Genomic DNA, 23650 nt, shown 5'->3' with positions numbered 1-23650 from the left:
GCTGAAGTACCCTTAATTACACGCTAATTCTCCAGCTGTGCTGCTTGGCATCCCCCTAGGCATAAATTAAATGCTGCTCCTTTCTTTTGCCAACTGAGCTGCTTATGAAGCAAGTAACTTCTTTTTGCCACCCACCCAAACCCTTCACTTTCACGCTCAGCTGGGCTTACAATGGCCAGGTCTGAAACAGCAATTCTGCCTGGGTCAGTTGCTCATGGTCACCAAGTTAACCAGGATGCTATCAATTGCCAGCAGCTTTCTTGGTGCAAAGATCGTTGCATGAAGAACACACCTGACATGTGGCCAGTGAGGGAGTGAGAAGGGAGGAGGAACCCTCTGATGTGTCATCTTTTGAGTACAGACAGAACCGCCAGCCACATACTTGCGGAATGAAGTCCATCTGTGTAATGATATGGAGCACAGTGCAGCCACAGACACATGTCCCAGGTTAACTTCCAATACTTCTACATCTCCTTAAGTGAGACACAGACCCATGCAAAATGTACACTGTTGTGTGGTGCCCTCTAGTGGCCAGTCTTTGGACATGAAGCATTTGTTCAGCTCGAACAAGAGTATGTGTGGAATTATTTTCTCCCACCTATATTCAGGTGGTTCTTCTAACAAAGGCAAATTTTTAAGACAGCTAAAATTGACCCTGGATTCTTCAATCAAAAACACTGGTCCAAGTCATGCTTCAACTGAGAAAGCTGTGACAGGTTACAATAAAAGCACCAATTTTAAGGAAGGCCTCAGCCCCCAAATGTTTAATTTTCTACACATTTAGACTTAAGCAGAGGAAAGTCCTGGTTCATAAGGCCCAGAAGGTTTGGACATGCAACAGATCTCCTCTGACTCTCTAGGTCAGATCAGATCGGTCTTCACGTCTATTAATTTGTAGCAGTCAAGCATTGAAACAATTGGAATTTTCTGTCTTTGGAAGTGGTTATCTCTGAAATTCCCATACGTCCAGGGCTATGCCTGAAGGCAGATGCCTACTCAAAGTTCTACATGCCAACTCTGCTCACTGCACAGCTGAGTTTGAGATTGTGAGGAAGAAACAGATGGTCTCACTGATGTTATTGAATTATAATTGGCCACAGTCCATTACAACCCAAGTGTTCTATCACCTAAATGGCTCAGATTACCTGCTGAGCACAGTTTTAGCCACAGTTCTCATTTTAAAAACTGGGTGAATTTGATGTTTTTAAAAATAAGAAATTTAACAATGAGCTACAGCCAGACAATGCAAGGGAGAGAGTCCTTCACACTGCTCTGCTCAGGCACCTCACACCAACCTGAGGCCACTCCTGAGCAGAGTCTGCCAGTTGTATCATGCTGTTAGATGTGTCGACATCTAACAAGGGACCTGGTTGGGATAATCAAAATTGCGTCCATCTTTTGGACAAGATATAAACGGAAGTCCTGACCACATTTGAGCATAAGATGTATTTCATAAAAATGGAGCTTCTAGCTGAATTCAAACTCAGACAATTACATCTGTCTCCCTAAGACCCACCTGCCCCGTAGCTTCTATTGGGCAAAGGGCATTCCTAACCTCTTGTACTGAACTGTCATGCAGTGTTGCTATGCACAGTTAAATAGCTGTGTTCTACCCAGGAACGGCTGCATTTTAGTGGTGGATGATATGATCACAGTATTTAGTTTGTGTTCTAGTTTAAGGAGTGTGTGGCGCTCTTTTGATGTGAAAGGCAGGATACAGAAGTAGAATCTCATCAGTTATGTCTCGCATTTGAACCACGCCTCCAGGAAGCAAGACCCCATCTGGCCCTCCCCACCCACTGAATCCCTTTTCCTGCAGTTTCATTTCTCATGGCATTTTGTAACATTTTTACAGGACCTGCCCTTAAGAGCTTCAGTAGGAGGCTATCACCTTGTTGGGTTTGTGCTGGTTACTTTTGGTACTCATACATATGCTCAGACACTGATGTGATATATGCCATCATGTGCCAGCAATGCCCCTCTGCCATGTACATTGGTCAAACTGGATAGTCTCTACGTAAAAGAATAAATGGACACAATTCATAAACCAGTCGGAGAACACTTCAATCTCTCTAGTCACTCGATTACAGACCTAAAAGTCGCAATATTACAACAAAAAGACTTCAAAAACAGACTCCAACGAGAGACTGCTGAATTGGAATTAATTTGCAAACTCGATACAATTAATTTAGGCTTGAATAAAGACTGGGAGTGGATGGGTCATTACACCAAGTAAAACTATTTCCCCATGTTTATTCCCCCCTCCCCCCCCGTTCCTCAGACGTTCTTGTCAACTGCTGGAAATGGCCCACCTTGATCATCACTACAAAAGGTTTTTTCCCCCCTCTCCCCGCCAGCTGGTATTAGCTCATCTTAAGTGATCACTCTCCTTACAGTGTGTATGATAACATCCATTGTTTCATGTTCTCTGTGTATATAAATCTCCCCACTGTATTTTCCACTGAATGCATCCGATGAAGTGAGCTGTAGCTCACGAAAGCTTATGCTCAAATACATTTGTTCGTCTCTAAGGTGCCACAAGTCCTCCTGTTCTTTTTGCGAATACAGACTAACCCGGCTGCTCCTCTGAAGCCAGTAAAAGACATGCAGATTATCTAAAAAGAAATTTATTGCATTTCATGCAGCTTATAATACATGCATTGACTGAGACTAGCACAATGGTTAACAACGTTTTTTTTTCCTTCCAGATTTCCTTTCGTGTTTCTGGAATAGACTGGGACAAGTTAGAGCCTCTACTGTCCTTAGACGAGATGTTCGTTGTAACGCAAGGAATATTTTATTCCCCCAGAAGCTGCAACTATCCAATGCCCAGGCTTACCAAAACCAGAGGGGCGGTGGGGAGGAAAATCTCCCAGTACATTCAGGTGCACACGTGCGCACACACACGCATACACCCCTACTGAACTACCAAGTTGAGATACCTTAGTCTAGCTCTATTCAGAGTAGAATACAAACAGAATACTGCCAATAAAGCTGTTATGAGAAACAAGATGCAGGACCTTTTTACAAATTTGACCAAAGAAAAATGTTCTACATCATTTAATAAGCTGCTATAGATTTCCATTTTGTTTAATTATTTTCAGTTTTATCAAGATAAACAAGCAGCTAAGGATGTCGACATACTGATTTCTGAAAAAAAATAAAAACATTGCCTCCCTGTCCGTTTCTGTTGGATATTTGCTCATGCCCGCCAGAGGCACCAGAGATCAGAGCCTACTATAGGCTTCATATCAAGTACAGCTACACAGAGGGAGACGTCTTCATCAGAGCCGGTCGGAATGGCAAAAGTCAAGCTGGTATGTGTCAATTTCCATGCTGACAGAATACTCACTACAGTGGGCTCATTCAGTCCCCTGCAACCTGAGGAGCTTGTCCATCAGAAGTCTGATTGGTGGACTGAATAAACATGGGCTGTGTGATGTCCTGACCTGCAGGCATGGTCACTTGCTGAATCTGATAGAGTTGCTGGAAGAGGTTGAAAGGGGATGGGAAAAAAAGGTAATCAAGTGTCAGGGAGATGTTCAACTCTTAGGAGCATGCAGCCATGTAGCCCTCAGATTTGACCAATGGTTTAAATCAACACACAAAGCAAGTAAAATGTGCTCAAAAAGTTGGAGCATGCATTACTCTAGGCCTTAAATACCAAAATGTGACAGTATAATGAAGTAATTTTATGCATTTCTGATACCTGGTTGGACCCTGACAGACTTTGTTTTATATGTATAATGCTATGAGAGTTTGATTCCTGAACAGATTAGGACTGAAAAAGCCCCTACTGATGATTTAACCTTTGATAAGTATCAGAGTCAGTTTGTCAGGTTACTTCTAATCATCTTCATTTGGCACTCTGCATGATAAATTCAATTAGTGCTCAACCACTTAGACTTGAAATCCTATTACATATTCCAAGCAGACAGAACTAACTTTTGTTCTCGCACTGGATACGAGTTTCACAACTTGTCTGAATAGAGAGAGACAGTATCCTCCAACACACTTCCCCAGCTTATGTCTCAGTTTGATTTATTGAGCCTTTCCTGCAATCTGGTTTATATCTTGAATTGCTTATTTATACATTTACTCCCAGTTTGCTCAATATCAATTTAGTAGTGATTTCTATTTTCTAGTAGTCTACACCTTGAAGTTTTACCAGGCTGCATTTCATATTAGCCCTATCTTCAACAAATTGTATTATAAAGTTTATTTGTGGCAAATCTACACCTAACTGGATCTAGTCTGATGTGTCCATTCAAAGTACTTAAAGAAATTATTCCATCTACTTCATATGCAGCATTTATGACAAATGAATACAAAGAGTGTGCTAAATTATCATTAAACACTCCCTTCACACAGACAAATTGAGAATAGACCTCCCCCAAGTTGTTCAAAAAGCTTTCCAGTGACACACTGAGAGGTTACACACCAAGTATCTATCCTTGTTTACTGGCTTAAACGTTTCCTAGGATGCTATCTTAATAAGACACATCATCTTATTTCTAGTAGCACCTGGGAGGAGATTGATAGGGAAAAAGTTAAATAGCTGATTTGCCATATTCTCAAAGAGCTGGGTTAATTTGGAGCAAATATAGCAAGATAATACAAGGACTTCACATAAACTACAAGTTTGTCACAGTTCTCATGAATCCTGGTTGCTAGGTCCATTTTGGGAGTGGTAGTGACTTTCTAATCTCACTGTCCCACTTCTTGTTAGACACCTAGTACTAACGACCGAGAGCTTTCTTCGCTCTGACTTCATGGACATTGGCTCCCTAGTGATCAGTCAATCATCATGAGTTCTGAGATAGGTACCTGTCCATCTGTGAACTGGCTGAACTGCTGCTGTCCTTGCTGGACTTCTGTTTGTGTAATCTACAATAAAGAAATGACACGGGTGATCAGTGAGGGAACATTCCAGCTGGGTCAACAATAAATTAACAATATTTTACCCTCCCACTGGTGGATCGCCAAGCACTTTACAGATTTTTTCTTTTTTAAATTAAGGCTCACAACATCCCTGTGTGGTAAAGCAAGACAGATTAAGGTCCTTGCCTAGAGCCATATCAGTGAGTCGGTGGCAGAGCTGGGAACAGAACCCACAAGTCCCATCTCTCGGTATTTACCTCTGCGCTAAATTAGTCTCCCATACAAGCTCACAGAAATGTCAATTTTAAACAAAAAATATCTGAAACCACACACACAGTAGGATGGCAATGAATGCTAGTTGCGAACAAAGGGCATTGTTGGATTCAATAATTAAAAAGCAATGCAAAGCCGTCCCCTCTTACTTTCATAAGCAGAATATGGACACAGTTTACAGACAGGAAGATGAGCCGTTCTTTCAATTTTTGAAGGGGGATAAAATTACGTTTAGCTACAGTTGTCTAACAAGAATATGAAGCATCTTAGCAGTTGTGTTGATTTGAGCTGTGCTACTCTCATTGAAAACCTTATTGCCCTATCTCTGGAGCAGTTCTAGCTCTGAGGAGTTACTGCCCTATCCTCCTAGTCAAAAGGAATAGAAGGAAGAGAAGAGCAGAACAGATGAAGTGTGGGAAGCATTAAGCTCTACCCCACAACCAGTGCAGGCTGATAACCAAGTCAATGATTGAGTTGCAAAAATGCCTCATTTAAAAAGTGGTGAAAGTTTTCAGGAGTTCCAAGAGGCATCTTACGTAACAAAAACAGAGATTTCTGGTATGACTGGAGACTTCTTATGTCCAATGCACGAGGCCAACTATCCATTTAACGTGCACAAAATGGACATGCTTGAAAGCTTGGGAGGTAACAGAATGAAACACACATCTACTGAACCCTAATCTGGCTAGCCAGTTGAAAACTGTCATGTACTCATGTTAAGTTGGTCGACTTCAAGTTGCTTCCCTTTATGTGAGTTTTTGATATTTAAAGAGCTTTCTTTGAGTGTATCTCCAAACTAAGGTTTCAGAGTAACAGCCATGTTAGTCTGTATTTGCAAAAAGAAAAGGAGTACTTGTGGCACCTTAGAGACTAACCAATTTATTTGAGCATAAGCTTTCGTGAGCTACAGCTCACTTCATGCATCCAATGAAGTAAGCTGTAGCTCACGAAAGCTTATGCTCAAATAAATTGGTTAGTCTCTAAGGTGCCACAAGTACTCCTTTTCTTTTTCCAAACTAAGGCTATGTCTACACTAGAGACCTTACACCAAGCTCTCCTGTTGACATACTTAAACCACCCCCAATGAGCGGGAGTAGCTATGTCGGCGGGAGAGCGTCTTGCAGAGTCCACACTGGCTCTTTCCGTCGGTGTAACTCATGTTGCTCGGGGGGGGCGGTGGTTTTCACACCCGAGCGACTTAAGTTATACCGACAAAAGTGCTAGCGTAGACAAAGCCTAAATCTTTTAAGATTGAAACTTGAATCCTAACTCTGACACTGCTACAAATAAGCACACACATTTGTGTCAGGTAGATTCTGCCCTTAAAGCAAAAAGGAAGAGAGAATGAATTGAGGGGAGCCATCTGGTACCCTTTTGCTCCTTCAGCTCACACTCCTTGTGGAGATATACTCGGATTTCTCTTCTTCTACACAGCATTAAAACGGATTTGTTTATGTGGCATCTGAGAAGTGCATGGTATTTTGCAATGCAGGTAAAGGCAATATGTCCTGCTTCAGAGTTTTTAAGAAGAAAACATAGGAATAGGTAGAAGAAAGGAAGGGTGTGGGATCAGAAAACGGGATCATTAGGAAGCTAATTGTATCTAGAGGTTTCAGAGTAGCAGCCGTGTTAGTCTGTATTCGCAAAAAGAAAAGGAGTACTCGTGGCACCTTAGAGACTTACAAATTTATTTGAGCATAAGCTTCTGTGAGCAACAGCTCACTTCATCAGATGCATTCAGTGGCTATCTAGAGGGTAATGAACCAGTGTAGCTATCTTAATTTTTCATGATTAGTTTTATTTCTTGTGATTACAGGTGACTGGGCGAGGGTGAGAAGATAAAACGTCATGTCTTATGACTACTATATGCAGTCCTAGGAAGAGGACCTTGATCATTTGGAGTGCACCGGGAAAAAAATCAAGGAGCTTACATTTTGAAAAATGTAAGAGCCATTCCTGAATGATCTGCCACTTCTCCCATATCTGCACAAAGGAGCACTATCTGCTTAGGAGCGCATACTCACCCACCCTCAGGGATGAAGAGTCTCTCTGCTAAGAGCCTGAGCCTGCAGCACTGATGTTAATGGACTTTCAATGCAAGAGATGTGCTTCTAGCATTAAGATTGCTCCAAAGGACAAAAAGGGATCACACTCGTGTCTTTCACTCTCTGCTTTGTGCCTTCTCTCATTTGCCCTATGCCGACACAGCTTGCCAGTCATGTGCCCTCTTCCTTCAAGCCCACTTTTTTCATGAATCCTCCTTATACTGGTGATCTTTCCACAAGGCCTGAACTGTTTGTGTCTTATGGCATTAAAGGAGTAGTGGCTGGGCTTCACCATAGGCCTTGTACAAGTGCTGTGAACATTTACACCACTACCCACATTTACATGAACGAGATGGTTACTCCAGACTTTCACTGTGTTGTTTTGTTTTATTTTTATTTATTTTTTATGAATGCAGTAAAGCAGAAAAATCAGAAATGCTGGAAATTGGAATCTCAACTCATAGGAAGTATAGTTTAATAGTTAATGACAAGTTTTTGGTATTACCGTACATACCTGCTGTGCGTTGGCTGCAAGCGTCTGGATCTGTCCCTGGACTACCTGGGTGCCTGATACGGGCTGAGCTAAGCGGATATACTGCAGTTGGCCAGCATTCAGTTGAACCTAGAAACAAGGTAGAGAAAGAAAAATAAGACAGTGGACTGCATAGTATGAAACACAAACTTGCCTTCTTGTTTCCAAAACAGAAACCAGAGTAACGATGATACTTGGAGGATTGAACAGATGCAGTGCTGAAATTAATAGTTACATGGATTCTGTCAAAGAAAATAAGAGAAACACTTTACCACTGCAAATTCTTAACTAAAACTTGAAAGAGCCACCTTAGCATCTCTTTCTACAACGGGAAAGCATTTAGAAAGTAGCACACTGAAGGTTTTAATCAAGTGTTAGAGAGCCCTTATTTTTCCTTTGCAAATATGAAGAGTGATCAGATTAGTTCTTCTTAAACTAGAGTAAATGGCAGATTCTCTGTAACTTTAAGTCTTTAAAGTCATTCGTACAAATAAGAAAACTACTTTACCAGTGAGCAAGCTGCAAATAGTGACATTCCTATTACATTCTTCCCATTATTTTCCTTTAGATGTTTGTTAACTTTTCACCTTCTTAAAAATGAGGGAACGACAGCACTGGCTAGAACCAGGAATACTGCAAAGGCTTCCAACTCAATTCTGCCAGGGTACTTCAGTCCTGACACGACAAAGGCTGTAATATTATCATGCCAATGTTTTGTGCTTTATATTAAAATACAAAACTTCAGTTTAATATAACACAAGGTTAGAAGTTTAAATGTTGACAAGTCAGGAAAAAGTTATCACAGTAACATTAGTCCTGCTCTCTTACACATTCTGCATTTTTAACTATATAAACAAACATCTGAAAAGCAACACAAACAAAGCAAAACATGGAACACGGCTGAATTAATGTTACTACCAGAACTGCAACTTTCCCCATTAACCTACTTTTGAACATTTAACTCAGAATATGAAGGTTAAATTGTTATATGCAGCTTGCATTTTAATTTACTTTTAAGGGGGGGGAGGGGAAATCAAGAGCCATTACAAGTAAAGAGCATAAAACCACTTTTGCTTCACCAGTGACGCTTGGAAGCTCTTGGAACAGAAATTATTGGGCTTGCAGTTTACACAAACTCTGCTGACTTCACCAGTTGTGTCCAGAAGCCCCAATATTGCTCTTGAAGCAATAGCCTCTGCCGCAGTTATGAGCATAACCTCCATCTGAGCACAACCTCCATCTGAGCACAAACATTTCAATACACAATCTGTTTCTGCGTTAAAATTTGCCTGCAGAGAAGAGGCTTCCCACTTCAATTTTTAACCACAATACTAATTTAATGGGTGAAACAGATTTGAAATGCTTATAAAACACTTATTTTTGGTTCTGCAGAGAACAAAAAAGGTCTAGTGCTCACTGACATCTAGCTAATGTGAAAATTTCAAATTGTAAATTCAGCTACTTTTGAGACATGAGCAAAACATGTACATTTACCTAAAATGTACATCTCCCACCTTTGCTCAAAGTTTAAGAAAAAAATAAATAAAAACACAAGACAACACATGAGCTGAGATCCATGATGGAAAATTATAGCCAGAAAAACATTTTCAGAAGTTATAAGCAGGTGCAAGCCAGTGGGGTTATAAGGAACATTCCGATATCAAGCTTTTAATTACAGTGGGCACTACCAGTTTTATGACACCTTAAATTTCTGATATAAGTTTTTATGCATGCGCAGTGAGAGACAGAAAGACTTTCAGTGGAGCCCTGGACTTGAGGAGCCATTAAAGGAAGATACTGATGATGCGACCAACAAGATAGGAGAGAGCTCCAAGAAAGCAGCATAGTGAAAGTGGAAGAGGATAGAATGATAACAGTGCTGATGGCAGCATAGACTAATGCCCTATTAAAAACCATCTGAAGAGAGTGCATTTGTTGCTGTACTTTGTATTCCAACACTGTGGCCTGATCCATTATCTATCTGAAATATAGAACAGGTCTCTCTCTATAATAACTGGTTCTTCAAGTCAGTGTGGATCCCCTAGAAGGTGTGCAGGAGCCTCACGTGCATAAGACAGTTTTTTGGACTAGCAATGTTTGTTAGGGCCATGCATATACCCTATCTTTCCTCATGCTCCTATGTGAGGGTAGAAATGGGAGGGCACCATGACAATCCCTCAGTTTCCTCAGAGGTCAAAGTGCACATTTCTGTGGACTCAAAGGCAGGGATGGAGGGCAGGGCATGGGACCCACCACCACAGTTACTGTAGAGTGACACGTACGCGAAGGAGGGAGAATGGTTAATGTGGATCACTCTGCAGGTGATTAGCAAACAGTACCCCCCCCGGAAGGAAGGAGGGGGGTTTTGGCAGTGCCAGTCAAACAGCGACCACAGTACTGCTCTTCCAAAATCAGCATCTGACCTGGCTACCATGTCAAGGGCATAACATTTGACAAAAGTCACTGGGTTGCTCTACCTTGCAGACCTGAGTCTGGAACATTTCTGAAGCAAACAGAAGATGCTGCCTGGGCCCTGGTGGGCTGTGTCTTGATGTTTGGCGGAAGAGGCTTGCCAGCCATCTGATAGCTGGTGGAACTGCACTATGTGATCCTCTTGGAGATTCTTTGAGATGAGATGGCTTGGCCTTTAGATGGGCCAGAAAGGGCCACAAAGAGGCAGGGATGCAGCCAGAAAGATTTGGTTCTGTTAAGGTAATAGAGCAAAGCTCTGGACACATCCAAAATATGTAACTTCTTTTCTCCTGGTGTCAAGTGCAGCTTCAGGAAGAAGACTGGCGAGGTGATCAATTGGTTTAGGTGGAAGTCTCAGACCACCTCAAGAATGAACTTGGGGAATGATCTCAACAGTATCATGACCTATGGAAAGAAGTTAGGCAATCTGGCCACGAGAGCTTGGTGACTCTCTGATGAGCTGATGGCCACCAGAAAGACTGTCCTGATGGTTAGGTGGTGTACTGAGCACTCTGACAGTGGCTCAGAGAGGCAGGTTCCATCATTTTAGGAAGACGACGTTGAAATCCCATATGGAAGTCAGGTCCTTAACTGGAAAGGAGAGAGAATGGAACCCCCTTTCTGTATCAGAGTAGCAGCCGTGTTAGTCTGTATTTGCAAAAAGAAAAGGAGTACTTGTGGCACCTTAGAGACTAACAAATTTATTTGAGCATCCGATGAAGTGAGCTGTAGCTCACACTCTCTAAGGTGCCACAAGTACTCCTTCCTTTTCTGTGTGTTCATTGGGTCTAGCCACCACAAGAGCTCTTACAGTTCTTGAGGGAGGACTGTGACTCTTCTGTTTATGTGGTGTCTGGATGGAGTGTATGCAGGCCTCAGCTGTAGCTTAAGGACCAAAAGTGAAGTCTGGCAAGCAGTATCTTGTATGTACATACCCACGTGTGGCTACCAGTACATCCCATTGTCGCTGGGTTTGATTTCAGGTTGTTTTCCAGCAACTGAAAAAATCTGAATCTGTCCTCTGGCAGGTAGGCTCTGGACAATCAGGAGTTGATCATGGCACTTATGGATTCTATCATTCATGATGATGTGAGGGATTATTTCTTATAGCTCACAAGGAGTCCCAGTTGATGGTACAGGGAAAAGCCTGTTACAGTCTCCTGTGGGGTCCTGCTTCTGATCAGCCAATTGTACAAGTACAGATAGACGTGGATTCCATGCGTCCTCAAAATGCACTACCACTGCTTGCTAAGCATTACTCTCAATGCCGCGGAGAAAGGCTGAACCCTCTATTTGGTAAAGGCTAGGATCTCAGAGTATCAAGTACTTGGTGGATAGCTATATGGAAGTATGCATCGTGATGGGGAAGCCTAATAATAATTAAAGTAAATGTTTTCTGCTTCTGTAGAGCCCTTCCTCCAGCCATCTCAAAGTGTTTCATAAAAATGCTTTATAAAATAAGAAATTAATACACCTATTTCACAGATGGCAAACGGACACAGAGATACTAAGTGACTTGCTTAAGGTTGCAGAATCAGACTCAAACAGAATTGAAATAACACTCTTTGCTGAAGTATAGGTAGTAAAAGACCTAAGGTTTAGGCAATGAGAGTTACATTAACAGTTTCCTAAGCATACCTAATTATTTTTTCTCCCAAGACAAAATTCTTAACTGAGTTATAAGCACTCAGTGTGCCACATACCAGAGGTCTGGTAACACCAGGCAGTGGTGTGTGTATATATATGTTCTTATGAGAAGGGGCTGATGTAACAGTTTGATACAAGACCATGAGAGTGTTACACGTTCCTCCTGGTGGAGTCTTACCGGAATTTGCTGGATTTCTCCTGTGTTGGTGATTATCTGCTGCATAACTTGCATGGTCTGCCCAGTTCCACTCTGAGCCTGCTGCGTTTGTCCTTGTGGCTGTGCCTGGACGATCTGTACCTGTTGACCCTCCCCAACCTGCATCGTCACTGGGGTGGTCTGAATTCAAACACAAAAAGGAGCACAGATTGACTTGTCTGAAAGTAAGTAGAATCTCAGAGATTTACCGCCAGTAACCAGAGGCTCTTTACAGACCTGCTTTCAGCTTGATATTTCAAACTCTACCTACTTCAGCATTGTGACAACCTGGAAAAGCATATTCTCATGATTCTAAGTCTACTGCCACCAAGAAATAGATAAGAGTTAATTTTAGTTTTCAACAAAATCTTTATTGTTCAGTTTTAAACAAAATGAACTTATTTACATAAGTTCACGTGCATTTTTGCCATCAGAGATTTTTGCTATCTATTTTACATACTTAACTGGCTCTACTACCACAGCATCTGAGCACCGCACAATCTAATGTATTTATCCTCAACACCCATGAGGAAGGGAAATAATATCCTCCCCATTTTACAAATGGGGAACTGAAGCAGAGAGAGGCTAAGCGACTTGCTCAAGGTCATACAGGAAGTCTGCAGCTGAACAGGGATTTGAAAAGAGGTCTCATGTGTTCTAGGTTAACGCCCTAACCACTGGACAATCCTTCCTCTATGAAAGGGGCTCTTGCAAAGAAGTGAACAAAAAAAGAGCCACTATGGCCCCTATGCACCACTAGAAACACAACAATATTAAATGTCTGCAAACGTAAGAACAAAATACTGTCTGGAAAAGTAAGGTTCCTGAGGCAGGCCCCATGCTCTCTCTTAAAATGCCCGTACTATGCCGTGTATACTATACTGATGGTACTTTTAGAATAACATTCTTTTCCAGCTTCAATGTGAGAGAAACAAGGATAAGAAAAAAGCCAGTACAAACTGTAAGATTTATATAGCTAACAGCACCCACAGAAGAACAAAAATGCACTACAGCTTCACTTCTGTCATGCAGCTGCCATCACTCACTTCAGAATAATAGTCCAATTTAGTCCCATGAATCAACAAGTCATACATTTGCTTTTGAAAATACAGGGACATCACTTCCCTAGTAGGTAGGCCTGTGCAATTCAGTATTTTAACAAAGTACGTTAGTTGCAATCCATATAGTTCCCTATTCTTTTGAGCATTTTACAGACAGCAGGGGAGATGTCAAGGTGCTACACAATATGGAGTTATGACATCAGAAGAGGTTACCAACATCCCAGTGCATAGTATCAATGCTGTTTTTCCCAAAGCCTTTCAGACACATCAAAAATTTAATTTCCTCAAACATTTTGGATAAGGGAGAGAAGAAGGATGCTCCTAGATTAGGAGCTTTGGTTGAGTGGAGACTGGATAGACAAGGAGAACACAACCGTCCACCCCAAATTATACAACACCTAAAACTGTTCAGCTAATCAAATAAAATAAGCCACTTACTTTAAGACCTAAGAGGCATAGCCTCATACAAATAAAGCCCATGTATACAGATCTAATGTCAAGTGCTTATAAGTCCACACAGAAGGTACACCAGGCAATGTGCAGTCATTAACTATTAGGGTAAAATCCTGCATTGACAAGTGGATGATTAAATGACCAAATAGGTCCCTCTCCATCTCCATACACTATGGAAAAAAATGCCATTTCAAATGAGATGGAAACCTTCTGTCAATAGTCCTCTTGGTCTCTTTCAAAACAGTTACATAATGACACTGAAATTAATTGAAACACTGTTATATAAGTTGCAAAACCAATTTACTTAGTGCAGCAAAAACCTTTCTAGCAAATCACCAGGAAGACATTAAGTTTTTCCCTCCTTCGAAGTGTTCATGATAAGGTAAATACAGCAACTGCCCATTTGTTAAGTTTTCAAACAAGCATCTATGTGCTTTTTTCCTCTTCCGCCCGATACTTAGGAGGAGCACCCTGTGCAAAGCTACCTCGTTATCCTCCTTCAAAACTCTCCTGTTCTGTGAGGCCTACAAAAAACTTGGCACCAGTTACACTGCTGGTGTGCCGAGACCACAGCCTGTCATGCTGACCATATTGTCTCGTTATATATTTGCATCCCCATCTATATCCACCTGTCACCTTGAGTTATACTTAGATTGTACGTTCTTTGGCGCAGGGACCACCTTTCTGTTCTGTGTTTGTATAGCACCTAGCACAATGGGGTCCTGGTCCGCGACTAGAGCTCCTAAGTGCTGAGGTAACACTAGTTATTATTGGGAACATCCAGATGTGGCTTTTCATATCCAGGGTACAGCTAGGACTTGGCTGGCTATGTAGAACTGTAAGCCCCCATGCTCTGCCTGTGCACTGACCTGTCCTTGCTGAGGCTGAGCGATGATGATCTGTCCTGGCTGGATGGTAGTAGTGGACGTCGTGGTCTGTTGTCCTTGCTGTTGCCCCTGTACCTGTACTGCGGCAGGCTGCTGGGCAAGCGTGAAATAGTACTGGACAGGCTCAGCAGGCGTCACAGCCTGGCGCACCTCTTCCTAGAATACAGGAGGGGAAAAAAACCAGACTCTGCATTCTGGCTGAAATCCACTTCCGCAAACAATGCTCAGTACAATGGATTCTTTAATGCTAGCTTCTAAACAGTTTAAGCCAAAGGAAAGTAAATTCAAACTGCCCTTAAGATAAATCAGAATGAAAATAATGGGTTTCCACAGACTTTTACTGAGCTACACAAATCAAAGCATTTCAAATTTCTAAGGTACAACGTGATCACCCATGTCATCATGAAAAGCAAATGAGCAAACAATTATCATAATTAAAACCCTTGCAATTACAGTGCTTGGCAGTAAATTCCAGCAAGGCTTGTTATCTTTGCACAGTGCTAATTGGAAGTGCACCATGAAGAGACATACAAAAGGACTGTATGCCAGCAAAGCCTGCTCCTTACCCTACATGCTGAACACAAACTTCAATCTACCTTTTGCTGTGAAGCCACTGGAAGCTTTAAAAAAAAAAATCTGAGTTTATAACCAAACCATTCCAGAATTAAGCTATGTCTACACTGCACTTTCATCTGTAAAACTTCTCAGTCAGGAGCGTGAAAAAACCACCCCTCTGACCGAGAAAAATTTTACCGACAAAAAGCACCGGTGTGGACACCCCCAATGGGGGTGGTTTATTTTGTCAGTGGAAGAGCTCTCTTTGTCGTGACTCTGTGTACCTTACAGGGAAACGGCTGGAGCAGCACAGCTGTAAAGTGCACAGTGTAGACATAGCCTTAGAATGATAAGACAAGTGATGTAGTTTTGCACTGTCTGCTTCTGCTGGCAATTGAGATATCTCAGCTTTTGTCAAACAACTGAAGATCCTGCTCTGGCCCTTTTGTTTCAAGCAAAGGAAATGCTGTAGCTTTTTCCTGCTCTGGTTTATCTAAACATGGCCTTGGGAGTATAGAAACAATGCTGATTAATGGAATTTCAGGAACGGAAGTAGGATTATTGGATATTACACTAGCCAGAAATGAGCTAACACTTTAAAAAAAGCCATACATTTTAGCTCCTTAGAAATAAAGATTGCTCCTACACCTAGAATTAAATGTGGTTCTCCAGATGTTCAGTCCATGGCAGAAGGAGTAAACAACCCTCTCCCAGCCACCTTAAGTCCACAGCTGAGAGTGTAGGATGTTTACACATGCTACAGCATGGCAGATTCCACATTACTAAAGCCTGTTGGACTCCCTGATATTAAATAAGGGCTGCCCATAGATCAGTATCAATTACACCTACTTGAGATGCCAACAAAACAAAAACACCCAAGTGAAACAAGATCAAAGTGTATGTCGTCTGAATGGCTGAGGGCTTAGTAATGGCATACAGAATCTTTCATCTCTAAATTCCCTGTTCAATTCCTGCTCACAGTGATAGTGACTGAAAGTTTAGAGACTAACCAATTTATTTGAGCATGAGCTTTCGTGAGCTACAGCTCACTTCATCGGATGCATACCGTGGAAACTGCAGCAGACTTTATATATACACAGAGAATATGAAACAATACCTCTTCCCACCCCACTGTCCTGCTGGTAATAGCTTATCTAAAGTGACCATCAGGTGGGCCATTTCCAGCACAAATCCAGGTTTTCTCACCCTCCACCCCCCCACACACAAATTCACTCTCCTGCTGGTGATAGCCCATCCAAAGTGACAACTCTTTACACAATGTGCATGATAAACAAGTTGGGCTATTTCCTGCACAAACCTGGATTTGTGCAGGAAATAGCCCAACTTGTTTATCATGCACATTGTGTAAAGAGTTGTCACTTTGGATGGCCTATCACCAGCAGGAGAGTGAATTTGTATGGGGGGGTGGAGGGTGAGAAAACCTGGATTTGTGCTGGAAATGGCCCACCTGATGATCACTTTAGATAAGCTATTACCAGCAGGACAGTGGGGTGGGAAGAGGTATTGTTTCATATTCTCTGTGTATATATAAAGTCTGCTGCAGTTTCCACGGTATGCATCCGATGAAGTGAGCTGTAGCTCACGAAAGCTCATGCTCAAATAAATTGGTTAGTCTCTAAGGTGCCACAAGTACTCCTTTTCTTTTTGCTAATACAGACTAACATGGCTGTTACTCTGAAACCTGACTGAAAGTTGTTACTACTGGATGGATTCTTAGAGACCTATGTAAAATGAGCCTAGTTCCTAACAAACAGGCATCCACATCACACGGCTACAACTGACAGAAAGTCTTGGGCTATACGGGGGGGTGTTGGGGGGTGTTCCCGAACTAAGATACACAACTTCCGCGTAGCTGAAGTCGAAGCATCTTAGTTCGACTTACCTGGCCGTCCTCACATCGTCCCCCGTCAACTCCGCTTACTCCTCCTGCCGAGGTGGAGTACAGGCGTTGATTCGGGGATTGATTTATCACGTCTAGACAAGACGTGACAAATTGATCTCCGATAGATCGATCACTACCCACCGATCTGGTGGGTAGTGAAGACGTACCCTAAGTGGCACCTTTTTTGGCCGTTTCAAGCAGGAGGAAAGGTTGAACAGACCATGGAAAATAAACTGTCTTCTTCCATCACTGAAGTGGATTTCCTTCAGGTCAAAGCTGAGATACAGACTGGCAAAGAATGACATGGAGGAAGCATGCAATATTACTGAATCTAATACCCTTACTGTGGATAAAGACAGAATTAGAGAGACAAGTGGGGGTGAGGTAGTATCTTTTATTGGACCAACTTCTGCTGGTGAGAGACATGAGATAAAGATGGACTTGTCAAGGCAGCACTAAATAATATATATATTTGATTGAACTCTATAAAGTGCAAGTGTAATGTAGCATCAAGCCCTCTCCTTAAATACACATACACACTCTTTTCCCAACCAAAACTAAAAAATTACACAGCCTGGTGTAGCTAGAAAAGAAAAAGCTTCTGAGATTGAATCTTGGTGTGAACAGTAATGTCAGCATCACCCAATGGTAATGCAGACAAAACACCCCACTGATTTAGTTTTACAGTTCCTCTTTCGTGAGTAAATTCGCTGGAGTATTTTAACTTGGCTTCCTCAAGCTCTTTGTGACCAGTGTATGGATTTTAGCTGTAAAGTTAGAACATATTCCATTTTTTGTTGTTACTAACAGGATGCAGCAGTTGAAATCAATTCTGTCCTGATCCAATCATGAAAAATCCATGCATGGGGGAGGAAAGCTGTAGTAGTTTCTTTACAGCAAACTACTTAGATATCCTATTCCAAGGACTGCAACACTCAAATTCCTAATTGAGCTCTTGAACAAAATTTAAATCAACTCTGCACCTCAAAGCATGAGTTCTAGGTTAATGTTTCACAGTGCTCCAGGCAGAAACTGATTGAAATCTGAACTTGTTTAAACCAGGTTATGTCTTGTTTAGACCAGGCCGCCTCTTCAGCTATGTCTACACTTAAGGCAGCATTGTAGAGTACAGGCACTACGCACATAGCTACGTGCTGCAGTGAAAGGCTCTAGGGGGGTGGCACAGCAGAGATAGGCTCTGGCACTGGGGGGCTGCTGAAGCCTTTCCGCACTGCCAGAGCCGGTCACTGTGGCAGGAAAGTCTCTGGCAGCAGGATGCTACATGGCTAACAATATACACCCTGGCGGTATATACCCTGGGGATTCACCTCCTAAACCATGCCTCACTGTCTACACTGCTAGATCTATCCAAGACAGCTGAGCATGCAGTTTGTACTCTACACACCAGCACGAATGTAGTCATACTTTTTCCTTTAAATACGTAACTTCAATTACCACAGCAACGCAACAGTGACAATTTCTCCCCCAGCTCTCTGACGTAATGAACAGTAACTTGTCAGATAGTCTTAGCTGTGGCAGAGATAGACTACAAGTTTTAGCCTTAGCAAAAAATAAATAAATGCAAGCCCTTCAGCCTACAGGCAGATACTTTTCAAAGTTGTTGAACTAGACGTGTGTTTTTCCACTGAAAATTCCTTTCCTACTTTATCAATGATATCATCCATCAAAGCTCTCCCGCCCCTGAAAATTTATTGCTAGTCATCCAGCAGTGTTCATAGAGGCAGGGAATATACAGGTGTTAGGCTTTGAGAAATTGCAGCCTATTTCAAAACAAATGTTGATGTAGTTTCAGTTATTTATGCTGTACAACCCAGATAGGAAAGCTTTGGTGATACTGATCAGAAAGAAAAATTACTATGGATTATACAGTAACTACATTATTTGCATCTGGTGAGATAATGTACTATTGAATTGACTTCATATTTTGGACTTAGGCAGATTACAAATAGGACTTCTACAGAGGATTCTCTTTCATGGTGAAGTGAAAGGTCAAATGAGCGAACAATGCTGTGCACATATTTTGGCTTTTGTTATCTCAGGCTGTTACTCACTGCTTTTAGTTTCAGCATAAACACGTTGAGACCATTTTCCTGATTTTTCCAGGTTTCCTGAGATTCAGACCCCCCAATCCTCCAAACTGGTATGCACAGATTTTTCTTTGCTAGATGGCTCTTGTTTAGGGTGCATCTTTGAAAACCTGTTCTTTACATATCACAGTAGCAAACAAATTCGCTTCAGAGGAATCATTACTTGGCTATATTGAAAAAGGATGAGAAGGCTGCTCTGTGGGAAGGGACTGAAGGAACCTGTGCAACATCCTCATACATGACATTCACCATGTGAGCAAGTATATACAGAACATGGTCCCATCAAATATGTACATAAATCATGGGAGGTTGCTGAATTTTCTCTATATCAGATAATCTTCTAGGTCTTTCTTGAATGAATACTTTCTAATAAGTGATGTTCTACCACCGCTCCCAAATAATAGCAAACCGTTTTCTGTTCACAAGGAAACCGTGCTTTTTCAAGAAATGACAGGGAACGTGATTGGGCCCAGATGACAGGAGGTCATCAAGAAAAGGGTAAATATGCATTCCATTCCTTTGGAGGGCCATCACCAGCACCATGAGGACTTTGGTAAACTGAGGTAGAGTGGTCAGCAAGCCCAAAGATTAAGGCTCTATGTTGAAAGTGCTGCTCTTTGTATCTGAAGTGAAGGAATTTTCTGTATATTACTCACACTGGCATGTGAAGGAAGCCTCTTTGGAGTCAATGGATGACAGAAAATTTCCTAGTGATACACCTGCTGGGATTTACCTCAAAGAAAGCAGGCTGTTTTATAGTACTCAGAGATGTGAGGATAAGGTGGAACAGAGAATTCTAAGGGTTATCATGGACTTGCTACAAAGCTTTAGACAATCTCAAACCTTCAAAAGTATCAGAGCAGCAGTTCCAGATATATAAATCATTTGCTCCAGCACCTACAAAACACTGGACCTAATTATCCAGAAAGGAAGGAGTGACAAACTCCACACAATTTAAAAGTAAGTCAGGCAATGATTTCAGGGGCTACTGAACAAGGTACTGAATGAAGCATCGTCTGTAAATGTAAGAATTCCCTAGAAAGCTTTATGGCATTGGGTGCTAATCTAGCTGTTTAGTCTACCAGGCAGTTTGTAGAGAAGGGAGGTACAGTTGTCTGACCGCTAGACCTAGATGAACAGCTACATATTTCTACAGCTTGGTACAACTGTGGAGGAAAATAAGCGTTTAGACAAAAGGTGATGAACTGGTCTCACAGAAAGCTGGATTTCTGAAGCAGTGATATTGGGCTTGCTGTATTACTGCCATAGTCTCAAAGAGCAGAGAAACCAGTGTTTCTTAAATACAAACCTGTTACGTTTCAAAGCAGGCCTGGTGCTCAGGATGACTGTGGCAGCCTGCCGCTGTAAACATCCGACTGAAAGCTCCCTTCTAGCACCTTACAGCTTCCAGTCAAGGATGTTTACAGTAGCAACAACTGCCCAGAAAATGCAGAATGTGGTACTTCTACGGGAAGCAACGTCTTTCCTTCTTCTCCAACAGCCTAGATGTGTTAGCTCAACTGGATTCTACATATTTAAGCATTCTGAATGTTAGCAACTTTTGTTATTTGTAACCTCTATTAGCAGCCTTGTCAACCAGCAATTACATAGATCAGTCTCATACAAGTTTTCACTTTTAAATCAGTTACCAGTAGGTGCACAAGTTTTGTTTTCTTCACATAACTTAACTCAAGCGACAACTGGATGCTTGAAAGTGACAGAATGAGGAAATATGACAAGAAAAAAAAAGCTTCAATCTTTTTCATAATACCCCGCTCTCTCATAGGGTTTTCATCAGTAAATCTCGAAGATTAAAAAAAAACAACAAAAAACTTACCAGGAAGTATCATTACCCCATTTTACAGTTGGGAAACCGAAGCACAGAGAGGTTAATGGCTTGTTAAGATCATCCAGCAAGCTAGCAGCAGAGCAAGTGCTCCAACCACTATGTTCTGCTGCCTCCCCATGGACATTTCATTGTAATAATTCCTATACAGGCAGTCATTTGGCCCCTTGAAAGTAAAGCCAATTACAAACTTTTAAGGAGAAACATTTACAAAGACAACAGATTTCTGGACTTCAGTGGTTGAAGGAATGTGGACCTTGAACTCAGATTTCATTCTACGGGAGCAGGTATTTGGTGTAACCACACACAGGCACAACTGTGCCTGCTGAGAGGATACTCAATGTTCCATTTTATACAGTCCTCACTGGAGTGTTCTGTACACATTAGATTTTAGATTTCTAAAATGTACCCAATTACATCTCTGAGGCACTGGCAACAGCAATGATCACATTGATAATACAGAAAAAACTAAATGTCTAAGAGATTGAAACATTAAATATTGAACACAAACATACAATAAACTGTACTTGCCTTATGTTTGAACCTCACTTTACATTACTATTTAATATCAGAAGTATGTAAATAGTGGAAAAATCAAACTTGCACGTAAAGAATAGTAGTAGCTGTTTCCCCAACTCACCTGACGTTTCGGAGGTTTAAGTTCATCTCTTGGAACAATATCGATGAGAAAGTCAAATTGATCAAACTTTGTAATTGCCATGGCAATATCATTCCTCTGTAACAATTCCAAAACAATGGAAATAATCCGTCAGTTTCAGAATCATCTGTTTGGTTGCTGAGTAAAATAAAAGTTGGGAATGCCCGTCATATGGAACTGAATTCTCATCCTTGAAGCCCCAAATGGTCCCACTCACATAACTAGTACTATTGATTCGGAAGCAGAGGGCAGGCAAGCAGAATGAGAGACTCATGGAAACCTTGAGCCACCACAAGCAATAAGAAGATCTGTAATGGCAAAATTATCCCCTTCCATCTCAGAGAGGAGCTCTCCCATTGACCTAGGTAATCCACCCCCGAGAGGCAGTAGCTAGGTCAACTGAAGAATTTTTCCAGGAGTTAGGTCAGCTTCACTACATCTCTCCATGGTGTGGATTTTTCACACCCCAAGTGACACAGGTGGGTCAACCTAGCTTTTTAAGAGTACACCAGGCATCACTGGGTTAAGTTTTTAGGGGAAAAAACATAAAAAAACATTTTTGAACATTTTAAAATCAAGAGTAAATTAAGATTGGATGTTTTCTAAAAGATCCACCAAAATAATTCCTAGAGTGTAAGTTCTATGGTTTATGACAGCAGTTCTCAAACTTTAGCAACCTGAAGATCCCCATTTTTATTTAAAATTTTTCTTGGACCCCCCCAAGCCTACTGATATTTATTTCCATTTGAAGAAAAACACTTTCCATCTCCCACTCCACCCCTTCCCCAAGGCCCTGCCTCACCTCTTCCTGCCTCTCCTCTTCCCTGCCTCTTTCCACCCCATCCCCCGAGCGCATTGTGTCTCCGCTCCTCCCCATCCCTTCCAGCATCCCCTGCACACCGCTGAACAGCTGTTCCAAGGTGTGCAGGAGGCACTGGGAGGGAGGGGGAGCAGTTGATCAGGGGGGCCAGCAGCTCCGGACATGACTCGCAGACCCCCTGAAGTACCCTCAAGGACCCCAGTTTGAGAAACGCTGGTCTATGTTATATAGGAGGTCAGATGAAAAGATCACAATGATTCCCTTCTGGCCTTACAATCTATGATACCATAAATAATTGTGTCTTAGAACAGCTGGCTCTAAAGCACATAAGAGAAAAGGCTGCTCTTGATTTAGTCACAGTTACACAGGAACTGGCTCAGGAAATAAGTGCATGGAGCCACTAATTCCCAGTGAACTTAACATAATACGTTCAATATCCTCTCAAAGGGATAATTACAAGAGGTAGTGCCATGACACTGAACTTTAACAAGGGGACTTTTCTTTAGAAGAGTCAGAAACAACCTGAAGGAAAAGTGATATTACAGTGTACTACCAGGGAGACCGTTTAAGAACATTTTAGGGTCACAAAGTGAGCATCACCAAGGAGTTGTGGGGGGAAAATGGAGTTAACTAGGAGTTGTTAGGAGCATATTTGAGAAAAATGGTATCCCAAGTGATGTTACAAGATCAAAGTTAACATATAAGATGGCAATTAAGAGGACCAAGAGGAAGCGTGAAGAGCAAAGAGTTAAAAGATAACAACTGGAAGATTGCAAAGTATATTAGAAGAAGCAAAGCCCACAAAAGAGAGTCAGCCAGCCTACCAAGATGAGAGGCTGGCATTGGAGACCAGGGATACTAAAATCCCGCCCCAAACTACTTATGGACTCAGGGGGTGATGCAGATATACATACCATGGAGTTACTTTTTCAGGTATAGTGTCAGATTGAGGTATTTAAAAAAAAAAAAAAAAAAGAACTATAAGAGTGAAATTGTGTAAGTCACCATTACTGGATAGCATTTATCCAAGTTCTGAAGACACTCAAGAACAAAGTAGCTGAATTTCTAACAAACAAGGTAATTTGTCATTAAAAACTGCTTCAACAATAGATGACTGTATGATGACCAAAGCCGTAAAATGTCTTTAAAAAATCCTGGGTCTGATTCCAGGAATTATAGGAAAAGGAAGGGTCTTATTTGGTATTAAGAGAAATTCACTGAGGCTAGACTTATAAAGCATACACATGAGCACATGATTGAGATATCTGCCCTTTCTGATGTTACCTAGGATAAAAAATTAGAAGGGCTATCAA

General features: G+C 41.6%; 1 protein-coding gene across 3 annotated transcripts in view; it reads right to left on the bottom strand.

Annotated features, from left to right (window-relative positions):
- Positions 1-2611: 2611 nt before the first annotated feature.
- NFYC (nuclear transcription factor Y subunit gamma) overlaps positions 2612-23650 on the bottom strand; it is a 58156-nt gene continuing 37117 nt past the window's right edge. For 2 of the 3 annotated variants that reach the window (XM_073317809.1, XM_073317810.1), the window contains exons 5-10: positions 21500-21595; positions 14430-14603; positions 12029-12187; positions 7714-7821; positions 4828-4887; positions 2612-3486 (exon numbers count right to left, since the gene is read on the bottom strand). In XM_073317809.1, the coding sequence (XP_073173910.1) occupies positions 3367-3486; positions 4828-4887; positions 7714-7821; positions 12029-12187; positions 14430-14603; positions 21500-21595 (717 nt within the window). In that variant the 3' untranslated portion in view covers positions 2612-3366. The remainder of the gene's footprint in view (positions 3487-4827; positions 4888-7713; positions 7822-12028; positions 12188-14429; positions 14604-21499; positions 21596-23650) is intronic. The other variant, XM_073317811.1, reaches the window with a different exon arrangement.

Source organism: Lepidochelys kempii, chromosome 19 (assembly GCF_965140265.1).
Source record: "Lepidochelys kempii isolate rLepKem1 chromosome 19, rLepKem1.hap2, whole genome shotgun sequence".
NCBI classification, from domain to species: Eukaryota; Metazoa; Chordata; order Testudines; family Cheloniidae; genus Lepidochelys; species Lepidochelys kempii.
This window is presented reverse-complemented; position numbering and strand designations above follow the sequence as displayed.